General features: G+C 53.3%; 1 protein-coding gene and 1 pseudogene across 3 annotated transcripts; one reads left to right on the plus strand and one right to left on the minus strand.

Moving 5' to 3' along the window:
- Nucleotides 1-2,122: 2,122 nt before the first annotated feature.
- LOC122434927 lies at nucleotides 2,123-2,906 on the minus strand (annotated as a pseudogene).
- A 2,517-nt stretch (nucleotides 2,907-5,423) lies between these two features.
- Nucleotides 5,424-8,018, plus strand: LOC122434926 (melanoma-associated antigen 10-like). Of its 3 annotated transcripts, XM_043458728.1 has the most exons (4): nucleotides 5,510-5,576; nucleotides 6,083-6,132; nucleotides 6,261-6,353; nucleotides 6,697-8,018. In XM_043458728.1, exon 4 carries the CDS (start codon nucleotides 6,717-6,719, stop codon nucleotides 7,500-7,502), a length of 786 nt encoding a protein of 261 aa, XP_043314663.1. In that variant the 5' UTR covers nucleotides 5,510-5,576; nucleotides 6,083-6,132; nucleotides 6,261-6,353; nucleotides 6,697-6,716; the 3' UTR covers nucleotides 7,503-8,018. The 3 variants fall into 3 exon arrangements, with proteins under 3 accessions (XP_043314661.1, XP_043314662.1, XP_043314663.1); XM_043458726.1 differs by lacking the exons at nucleotides 5,510-5,576; nucleotides 6,083-6,132 and adding an exon at nucleotides 5,424-5,480; XM_043458727.1 differs by lacking the exon at nucleotides 6,083-6,132 and having other exon boundaries at nucleotides 5,496-5,576.
- The last annotated feature ends 1,828 nt before the right edge of the window (nucleotides 8,019-9,846 follow it).

Raw genomic sequence — 9,846 nt, forward strand, 5'->3', positions numbered from 1 at the left:
AGCACGTGGGCCTGGGAAGATCCCAAGCCCCGTGGCCTCATTTCTTCTCCTGTGAAGCCAGCCTTTTTGATTAGCCTGTGTGTTGGGCTGCATGATGCACCTGAGGGATGGAATGCAGCTGCCAGGGCCTGGCAGCCATTGCCTCTGTGATGTTGGGGCAGGAATCTGTCACAATATTGCCCCCAGACTGTCTTCCACTCTCCACTGTGGGAAGGGGTCGGCTGCTTTGTGGTCCAGGGCTTGTCCGAGAATGTGCACCTCAATAGGATGTGGAATATCTAATCAGCCAAACAGGATGTTTCAAAATTAAAACTAAGGAACTCTGCAACTTAGACCATAGTGAACCATAATGTTAGTAGCTCAGTCGTGTCTGACTGTTTGTTACTCCATGGACTGTAGTCTTCCAATCTCCTCTGTCCATGGAATTCTCCAGGCAAGAATATTGGAGTGGGTTGCCATGCCTTTCTTCAGGCGATCTTCCTGACTCAGGAATCAATCCCAGGTCTCCTACAGTGCAAGCAGAATCTTCATCATTTGAGCTACCAGGCAAGCCCCATTTCCACAGAAGACCTGTTAAATTTGGGTGTGAAGGAAGTGTCCTACAGGACCAAAGATGCTCCAGGATATAGAAGCAAGAACCACTCTTTGCCTCTGCCCCAGCAGGTCTTCCATCCAAAACATCACTTTCCTTTATTGCAGCCCCAACTAAGGTCAAGTCCTTGATTACAACGGCCAATTACAATCAAGATAATTGAAAGTTAATTAACACCTTGGGTTCTGGATCCAGGGGGCCAGGAAAGAAAGGGTCGTTCCATGCATTTCTTGGGCACCACTTCAAGGGAGTGCGACCAAAGTCCTGCAGGATTCCTAGCAGATATGGGGTAGAAAACACCTCCTTTACCCCTGTGATCAACAGCAGTGTGACAAGAGTTAGGACCCCTTCCTTCCTGCCCCAGAGAGAGATCTCTCTGGGCTTTATCCAAGATGTTAAAGAACACCTTACAGCAATAATCCGTGTCAGACTTTGCCATCACCCTGAAGACACACTGTCTGCAAGTCTGAAGGCTGCCACCTGCCTGCCTCACCTCGACCACATCCCACAAAGGAACCCAGCTTCCCAAAGCCGTAAACCACCTTGGCTCAGGCACTAAAACGCGAGTGCTCCTCCTGGAGCCCCACCTCCCTACCTCGTGTTGCCTTGTTCAGTGCGACTAGGGGAGGTCTCTCCACCTTCCTTGTGTGACTGCAGCTCCTAGACCTTTGCTGTAGATGTGGGGGTGTCCTGCTTCTCCTAGTGTCCCCACTCCTAACATGGCCTTTCCTGGAGAAGATACTCTGTAAAGGTCTTCAGAATATATGAGCTAGTGAATAGGGGCCTCAGATTAATTGTCTGCTATTTCCTTAAATATTACAGGCAAATCCAAATAAAGATAATTTAGTTTTTGAGAATGACACACAAGAAGGACAGATGGATGAATTCACTACAATTACTTTTATCATCTAATTTTTGCCCCATCAATATTTGTGCATCCCTGGTGGCTCAGACGGTAAAGCGTCTGTCTATAATCCAGAGACCCGTGATCCATCCCTGGGTCAGGATGATGCCCTGGAGAAGGAATGGCAGCCCACCCAAGTACTCTTGCCTGGAAAATCCCATGGACTGAGGAGCCTTGTGGGCTACAGTTCATGGGGTCGCAAAGAGACGGACACGAATGAGCGACACCACCACTCCACCACAAGCTCACATTTCCGAAACGGTTCTAATTCCAATTCCATTGTGTCCCATTCAGGGTCACAACACAAAATGGAAGAGTTTCCAATCTCTTACAAAACAGCAAAACTCATGTTCTTGAACTGTGGAAGCACAAACACATATTGATCAACCTCATTCTCCAAGCTAAGACACTGAAATTTATTTAGCCTTTTGCAAAAACAATCAAAGCTTGAAGATTTTCTAAGGAAAACAGATGAATCTCCATGTCATTGTAGAGAACAGGAGCCCACAGATGCTGTGCACTGGTTCCCCCAACTGGCCTGGGCCCTGACTTCTGAGAAGGCTGACTACTCCCTCTTTAATCACAAAGGGAAGGATCAACCTGGCTGCTGCTCTGGCTCAGGCCCTCTATTCCTCCTCCCTCGAAGCCTCTGCAGACAGGAGTGGGGAGGCCCTCAAAGCCCTCTGTTTGACGCTGAGCACACACACCATGACTTGCCACTTGCTGGTCTCCACATAGGCCAGGGACCCCACAGGAACTCACAGCGAGCAGGGTGACTGTCAGGCACCTGCTGGTACTCCAGGGATCCCTCCCACACCCACACTTGGGTCAGCAGCTCCCTGAGCTCCCCAAAGAGACAGTGCTCACTCCCAACACACACCCCCATCCTGCTGAGTACTCCCAAGACTGCTTCCTCAGGGGGCAGGTCTTCATTCTGCATGATCAGGTTGAGGACCAGCACCAGGAGGCCAGCCTTGGGCAGGCTCTGCCCATTGCTCAGCATCACATTGCAGGTGAGGCCCAGCGTGGGGACCATGATGTAGATGTGCTCCCTGGGGTCCAACTCCTTTACCTCCACACCAACAACCATCTGTAGGCACTCTTAGACTTGACTGAAGACCACCAGGACATGCTCCTGGTTATCCCTAAGGACCTTCTTCAGCATTTCTGCCTGAGATGTCAGCTGTTTGGCCAGATACTTCAGGAGCAAGAACTTCATCAAGTTAGCCACCATCTCATTCAGAGCTTCCAGGGGCAAGGCCTCCACAGGGGTGGAGCAGGAGACTGTGGGGGAGGAGGCTGAGGGAAATGCAACCTCCCCTGCCTCAGCCCCAGAGAGCTGCACCTCCACAGGACCCTGGCCTCACCTGGGTCCTGAAGGTCTTCCTCGAGCTTGCTCAGATCAGTCATCTTGACCACGAGCAAGATGACTGGGATCAAACTACACAGTGAGGCAGGAGTGAGGCATGGGGGCAAATGGAGACAGATGGGCACCACAGGCCTGGATGGTGGATAGACAAACTGTGAATGGCCTCACCTGAAAACCGCACCCTGGTTGGCCACAGGCCACTTGCAGGCCTCCTCTTGAAAAATGCTCTCAGACCTCATGGGGGCATGCCTCTGGAGAGGCCAGTCCCCTGGCTACCTGAAGGAGGGAGTTAGGTGGCTCCCCAGGGTGTGGTCAGCACAGCCCGAGATTTCTGGGATTGACAAGGAAAGGGGATTAGGCCCTTGTGGGGTCCCCTCAGTTCGGGGATATGGAGCCCTTGGTGTCCACTCAGGGCACACTCGTCACCCTGACTCCTGGCACTCCCTGGACCTCCTCTGCTCTCTGACCTCAGGACATGGGCCTCAGACGTCTGCCTTCACCTCCTGGTTCCAGTAGATCCTGTGAGAGAAATGGAGGGGGCACCTCAGTGGTATCCTGTGGCACAGCCCTGAGCATTCTCTGACAGTATGAGGGGTGGACACTGTGAGGTCCCCTCTGGGCTCCCTTGTAGTTCTTACCTTTCCCATGGCACAACCTGGTCCCTCCCCTCTGGGGGCCTGCAGGGAAACTCAGAACAAGACCCGAGACTGAACAGAATGCGCTGAGGGCCCCTACATGTGGCTGCACCTGCCCAGGGTCTACTGCGGTTCCTAGGCTGGGGAGAAGCTCAGTCCTCAGCTCCACCTCACTTCCTGCCTGGCCTCCCAGCACTGACCACAGGGTCTGCTCAGTCCTCCATTGGGGTTGAGGAATACAGCCTCTGCTGATCTGAAGCCTTCACCCTCTGCCTGAAAAACCTCACCTTCTGAGGTCCCTAAGCCAGAGGTCAAGAAACTGCTCACCCCACTCTGGGCCCACCAAGACCCTCTTGCAAGGGCCAAGATCCCTCCCTGTTGGGGTCTAACTGCCTTAGTACTTCCTTGCATGGAGCCTAGACTCCAGACAAGACCTGCAAGTTTCCCGTCTGCCATTTGGAGGTTCTGCTGCTTTCAAGAGGTCCCCAGTTTCTCTGAATGGTTGTCAGGCAATGCGGCACGAGGTTATCCTGCCCAGGGACTAACAGGGTTCCCTCTGTGCTGAGATCTGGCTACCCCCAGTCCTCCCTCAGGGTCCTCGCCTTGATTTCCAGGAGGACCTAAGCTCTGTCCTCTCCCCACCATAGTCCCTGCTCCTCACACTAGGTCCCCAGTCTCACAGAGATGGATGTCAGGAACTCAGGACAGACCTAGTGTGCTCTTCTCCCCCCGAGGGCTCCCAAGGCCGAAGGCAGGGGCAGGGAGCTGTGGGGTTCCATCACTCTTATCTTGGGATCCCTAGAGTTTTCACTTGGGGTCCCTTCAGCCTTCCCTCAGGGACCTCACCTTATCTCCAGATATGACTTCAGATACTCTCCTCTCCCCTACTAATGCACCAACACTCATATCAGGACTCCAGGCTTTCTGAGATGCAGATGTCAGTAACTCCGCTCTCTAAACTAGGACACCAGTCTGAAATCCGGATATTAGGAAGTCAGCCCCCTATACCAATTCCCCAGTCTCTCTCAGACCCAGTCACGAAATGCAGCATATGTTCATCCACCATATGTCCCCCCATAGCCCACTCTGCTCTGGGGTCCAGGGTCCCCTCAGTCCTTCCTCAGTGTCCTCACCTTGACTCTCAAAAGAAAGAAGATCTTTCCCACTGCCCATCTGAGGCCCTGCCCCTTCTAACAATTGCCTAATATCTCTGAGACACAGATGCAAGAGTCAGAACAGGCTGCCAAGTGCTCATCCCACCACCAGGGTGGCCCAGGGCTGACAGCAGGGTCAGGAATCTGTGGGGTTCCTTATATCCTCCCTCAGGAACCTCATCTTGAGCTCTGGCAGATCTGTGGATGTCCCTTGTGTTGACCAGAGGTGGGACCCTCACATCAAGTCTCAGGGATCATAGATGGTGGATGAGCACATGCTGCATTTCCTGACATCTGGGTCTCAGAGTAACTGGGGACCTGGGAAAGGGGGTGTAGCCTCAGGTGAGCAGAGGGAAGAAGCTCAGCTCCTCCAGGGTTTCAATTTGAGGACCCTGAGGGACGATTGAGGGGACCCTGGACCCCAGTCAGAGGAGACCTCAGAAAAGCCTGGAGTTGCTATTGGTCCTTGTTGGACCTGGAATACGATGAGTCCAAAGTGCATGGTCTCACTTCCTGACATCCGGGTCTCTGACTGGGGACCTCGCATATGGGGCAGGGCCTACGGGGGGCCGATTCCCAGGTCTTTCAGGGTTGAAAAATTTGCGGACCCTGAAGAGGGACTGGAGGACCCTGAACCCCTAATCAGAAGAGACCTCAGAGAAGCCTGAATCTGTTGTCAGTGCAGGGCAACCGTGGGGGCAGGATGAGCGCCACAGGCATGAGCTGACTTCCTGACATCCGGGTCTTCAAGAGACTGGGGTCCTGGTATAAGGGGCGGGGCTTCAGTTGCGGAGAGGCGAGAATCCAGGTCCTGCCCGGAGGCAAGGTGAGGTTCCGGAAGGAGGACTGTGGGGGCCCTGAGTGAGGACCGATGGAACCCCACAGATCCCCATCCCTGTAGTCGTCCCTGGGAGCCCTTGGGGTGAGAAGAGCACACTAGATCTGTCTGACTTCCTCACATGCGGGTGTCAGAGGGACTGGAGGCCTTGTGAAAGCGGCGCGATCTCAAAATGGCGGACAGGACAATCACATGTCCTGCCTGGAGTCCAGGCTCCATGCAAGGAAGGATTGAGTCGGTTAGACCCCAACAGGGAGGGATCTTGGCCCTAGCAGGAGGGTCTTGGAGGGCTCAGAGTGGGGTGAGCGGGGTGAGCAGTTTCTTGACCGCTGGTTTAGGGATCTCGTGAGGTGAGTTTTTACGGGCGGAGGGCGGAGGCTTCAGGTTGGCAGAGGCTGGACTCCCCAACCCCGAGGTGGACTGAGCAGACCCCCGCCCCTGTGGTCAGTGCTGGGAGGCCAGGCAAGATGTGAAGAGGACCTGAGGACCGAGCATCTCCCCAGCCTAGGTCCCGTAGGAGGACCTGGGCAGGTGTGGCCGCAAGTGGGGCCCCTCAGTGCTTTCTGTTCAGGCTTGTGTCTTGTTTTCAGTTTCTTTCTACTCCTCCAAAGGGGATGTCCCAGGCCATGCCAGGGGAAAGGTGAGCACTACAAGGGACCCACCACACAACTGGCTGTACTCATAGTGTCCGCCCCCTCCTACCATCACAGAAGGCGCAGGGCTGTGCCACAGTACAGCCCTTAGATATCACCTCCTTTTCTCTCACAGGAGCTCCAGGAACCAGTTGGTGAAGGCAGAGGTCTGAAGCCTGTGTCCTGAGTTCAGAGAGCAGAGGAGGTCCAGGCAGTATCAGGAGTCAAGGTGAGAGGGTGACCTGAAGTGAACCAGAGTATCCCAGAACAGAGGGGGGCCCCAGAAGACCCCGATTCCTCCCACTTTCTTGGACCCAGAAATCTCGGGCTGTGCTGACCGCACCCTGGGGAGCCACCTCCCTTCCTCCTTCGGGTAGCCAGGGGACTGGCCTCCCAGGAGGAGCTCTCCTGTGAGGTCGGAGAGAACCCCTCAAGGGGAGAGCTGTAAGTGGCCTGTGTCGTACCATCCAGGATGCATTTCTTAGCCCAGGTTGCTCACAACTCCTCTCTCCCAGAGGCCCTTGGTCCCCATCTGTACCTCTGCCTCACTTCCGTGTCTTGTTTCACCTCAGGCATTGTGCTCGTGGTTGAGATGAGTGAGCTCAGCAAACCCGAGGAAGACCTTCAGGACCCCGGCGAGGCCCAGGGCCCTGTTGAGGTGCCGCTCTTGGAGGCTGAGGTGGGGGAGGCTGCATCCCACTTGGCCTCCAATGCCCTAGCATCCTCCTCCGCTACTGTGGAGGCCTTGCCCCAAGAAATTCTGGATGGGATGATGGCTAACCTGCTGAAGTTCCTGCTCTTCAAGTATCGAGCCAAGAAGATGACCTCCCAGGCGGAAATGCTGTATAAGGTCCTCAGCGATAAGCAGGAATACTTCCCTGTGGTCTTCAGGGAAGTCTCAGAGTGTCTGCAGCTGGTCTTTGGAGTGGATGTGAAGGAGGTGGACCCAGCGGAGCACATCTACATCTTGGTCCCCACCCTGGGCCTCACCTGTGATAAGATGCTGAGCGACGGGGTGGGCCTGCCCAAGGCCGGCTTCCTGTTGCTGGTCCTCAGCGTGATCATGCAGTGTGGAGACCCGGCCCCTGAGGAGGCGGTCTGGGGAGCACTCAGCAGGATGGGTGTGTATGTTGCGAGGGAGCACTGTGTCTTTGGAGAGCCCAGGGAGCTGCTGACCCAAGTATGGGTGCAGGAGGGTTACCTGGAATACCAGCAGGTGCCTGACAGCCACCCTGCTCGCTATGAGTTCCTGTGGGGTCCCCGGGCCTATGTGGAGACCAGCAAGTGGCAAGTCATGGCATTTATGCTCAGGGTCAATCAAAGAGCTTTGAGGGCCTTCCCATTCCTGTCTGCAGAGGATGAGAGGGAGGAGGAATAGGGGGCCTGAGCCAGAGCAGCAGCCAGGTTGTTCCTTTCCTCTGTGATTGAAGAGGGAGTAGTCAGCCTTCTCAGAAGAGAGGGCCCCGGGCCAGTTGGGGGAACCAGTGTGTAGCATGTTTTGGTTCCTGTTCTCTATGATGACATGGGGATTCATCTCTGTTTTCTTTAAAAACTTTTCAAAGTTTGGTTTCAGAGAAGGCTGAAGAAACTTCAATATCTTAGCTTTGTGAATGATATTGATCCGAGTGTATTTGTGGTTACCCGGTTCAAAAACAAGAGTTTTGCTGTTTTGTAAAGGAGATTGGGAAGTCTTCCATTTTGTTTTGTAGTCCTGAACATAATACAATGGAATAGTAATTAGAACTGTTTTGAAACCTTGTATTTACATAGAAATAATATTGAATGAAGAAGAATTAGATAATAAAAGGAATCATAGTGAATTCATGCTTATGTCCTTCTTGTCTGTCATTCACAATAACTAAATGATCTCAGTTAATTGAATTTTCCTGGGTTATTAAAGAAAGTAGCAGACAATCTGAGACCCCTGCTCACTGGCTCAGTTATTCCAAAGACGTTTATAGATTCTCTGCTCCGTGATAGGCCGTGTTAGCAGTGGGAACACTAGGAGAAGCAGGACACCCCCACACTTACAGCAGTGGTCCAGGAGTCGCAGTCACATGAGGTTTGTCTTGGGACTGAGGGGAATCTCTGAAATGGATCATTGCTGTGAGGTGTCCTTTTGCTTCTTGGATAAACCCCAGAGAGATCTCTTTCTAGGGCAGGCAGGAAGGGGTCCTGGCTCTTGTCCCATAGCTGTTGACCACAGGGATGAAATAGGTGTGTTCTATCCACCATCTGCTAGGAATCCTAGAGAAATGTGAATCTTGCTCTTTGATATATGCCCAGTATTCCCTGTGCTAGCCCTCTTGTCTCTGCCTTGGGAAGCTGATTAACAAGTACATTAAAATAACAGATTCTTTGGTCATCTGGAATTTTTTATTTTCACTTGTGAGCATGGTGTAGATTTCATGTGGATGAAATGAGTGAAGAGAAGCTGCAAAAGTGGACAGGACCTGCTGTGTGACTAGAATCCTGGGATCTTTGAGTGAGCTGTGCCCAGCTGGAGACACTGCTCTCCACCCCGAAACACACACAGACACTGAAATTGATATACATTTTCCGGGAGAAAAACACAGAACAGCAATTCTGAGTGGTTTTTTATTCCATTTCTAATTAAGCTCCCAATTCTCTGAGGTGTCCTGAAAAGAAAACAGTTTCCAGAAGGGAGAGGGACAGAGTCTGAGATCCGCATAGCATGAGAAATAAGTACTAGCCAGTAAAGATGCAACATCTGCCAGCATCCCTGGGTTCAGGCAGGTTCAGAAGTGTGGAGGCAGCAGAGACCCAGGTTAAGGCTGTGCCTGGCATCAAAAGTCAGGAGTGATGTCCAGCCCTAAGGAGGTGGTGAGGTCACTGCAGTGGGGGTGTGGATGGGTGCACGGGACTGAAGGGGCAGCTCTCCATGCTGAGTGCCAGAGAAAAACGGGAACAGGTGATGTGATTCTGGTCACATATATGGCAGCTGTCAGATAGTCAGTGGATGCTTGGAAAAGGGAGAATTTCAAGACCCATATGACCTGCTCAGACTCTCCTCCCCAAAACAAAGGCGATTTTTAACTGCTGCTCTTTGCGGAGCATCTGCTAGGCAGTGTGGAATTAGAGAGATGTCAGGTGTTCAGTCACCTCTTGTCTTCCTCTCTCCCTGCACACATGGGGACACGACCCTGCCAGGCCTCTTCACTTAGGAAGGGTCATGTGTTAACCCGGGGTCAGTGAGTTTTGAGAAGAAGCATTTTTGTCAACGACCATTTGTTCTGAAGGGACACGGGCACCTGGGGGTTAATCCCCAAATCAGGACAACACACAGACGCAGACCACCTCTTCCAGAGACTAAAATCCCTCACCTCTGACCCTTGAGAGAGGCTGCCCCACAGGGAACTGGCTTCAGGAATTCCACCCACCCCCACCAAAGACCCACAGCCAGCCCCCGCCCCCCACGAGCTTCTCTGTCTGCCCCCTCTGGGCTGTGCTCAGTCTCCATCAGGAGGGCAGCATCCAGCTGCCAAAGGCCCCTGTTGGGGTTGGGGGCATCCTCCTCATGGGGCCCAGCTGCGAGGCCACCCACCCCTGCTGCCCACAGCACCCCCTCTCCCCCAGAACCTGGCCTTGGGTTTTGTCCTGCTTCCCCCCCAACCCTCCATCCCCCACTGAGTGTGGATTAGGCCCTGGTCCTGATGACCTCATGTGTGTAACTTTATTTGAAAATCCCAGAGCAGCATCCC

This window comes from Cervus canadensis, chromosome X (assembly GCF_019320065.1).
Source record: "Cervus canadensis isolate Bull #8, Minnesota chromosome X, ASM1932006v1, whole genome shotgun sequence".
Taxonomy (NCBI): Eukaryota; Metazoa; Chordata; class Mammalia; order Artiodactyla; family Cervidae; genus Cervus; species Cervus canadensis.

Excerpts from the sequence above, each read along its gene's own strand:
- LOC122434926 (XM_043458726.1), top strand. The coding sequence starts at position 6,717 with ATGAGTGAGCTCAGCAAACCCGAGGAAGACCTTCAGGACCCCGGCGAG.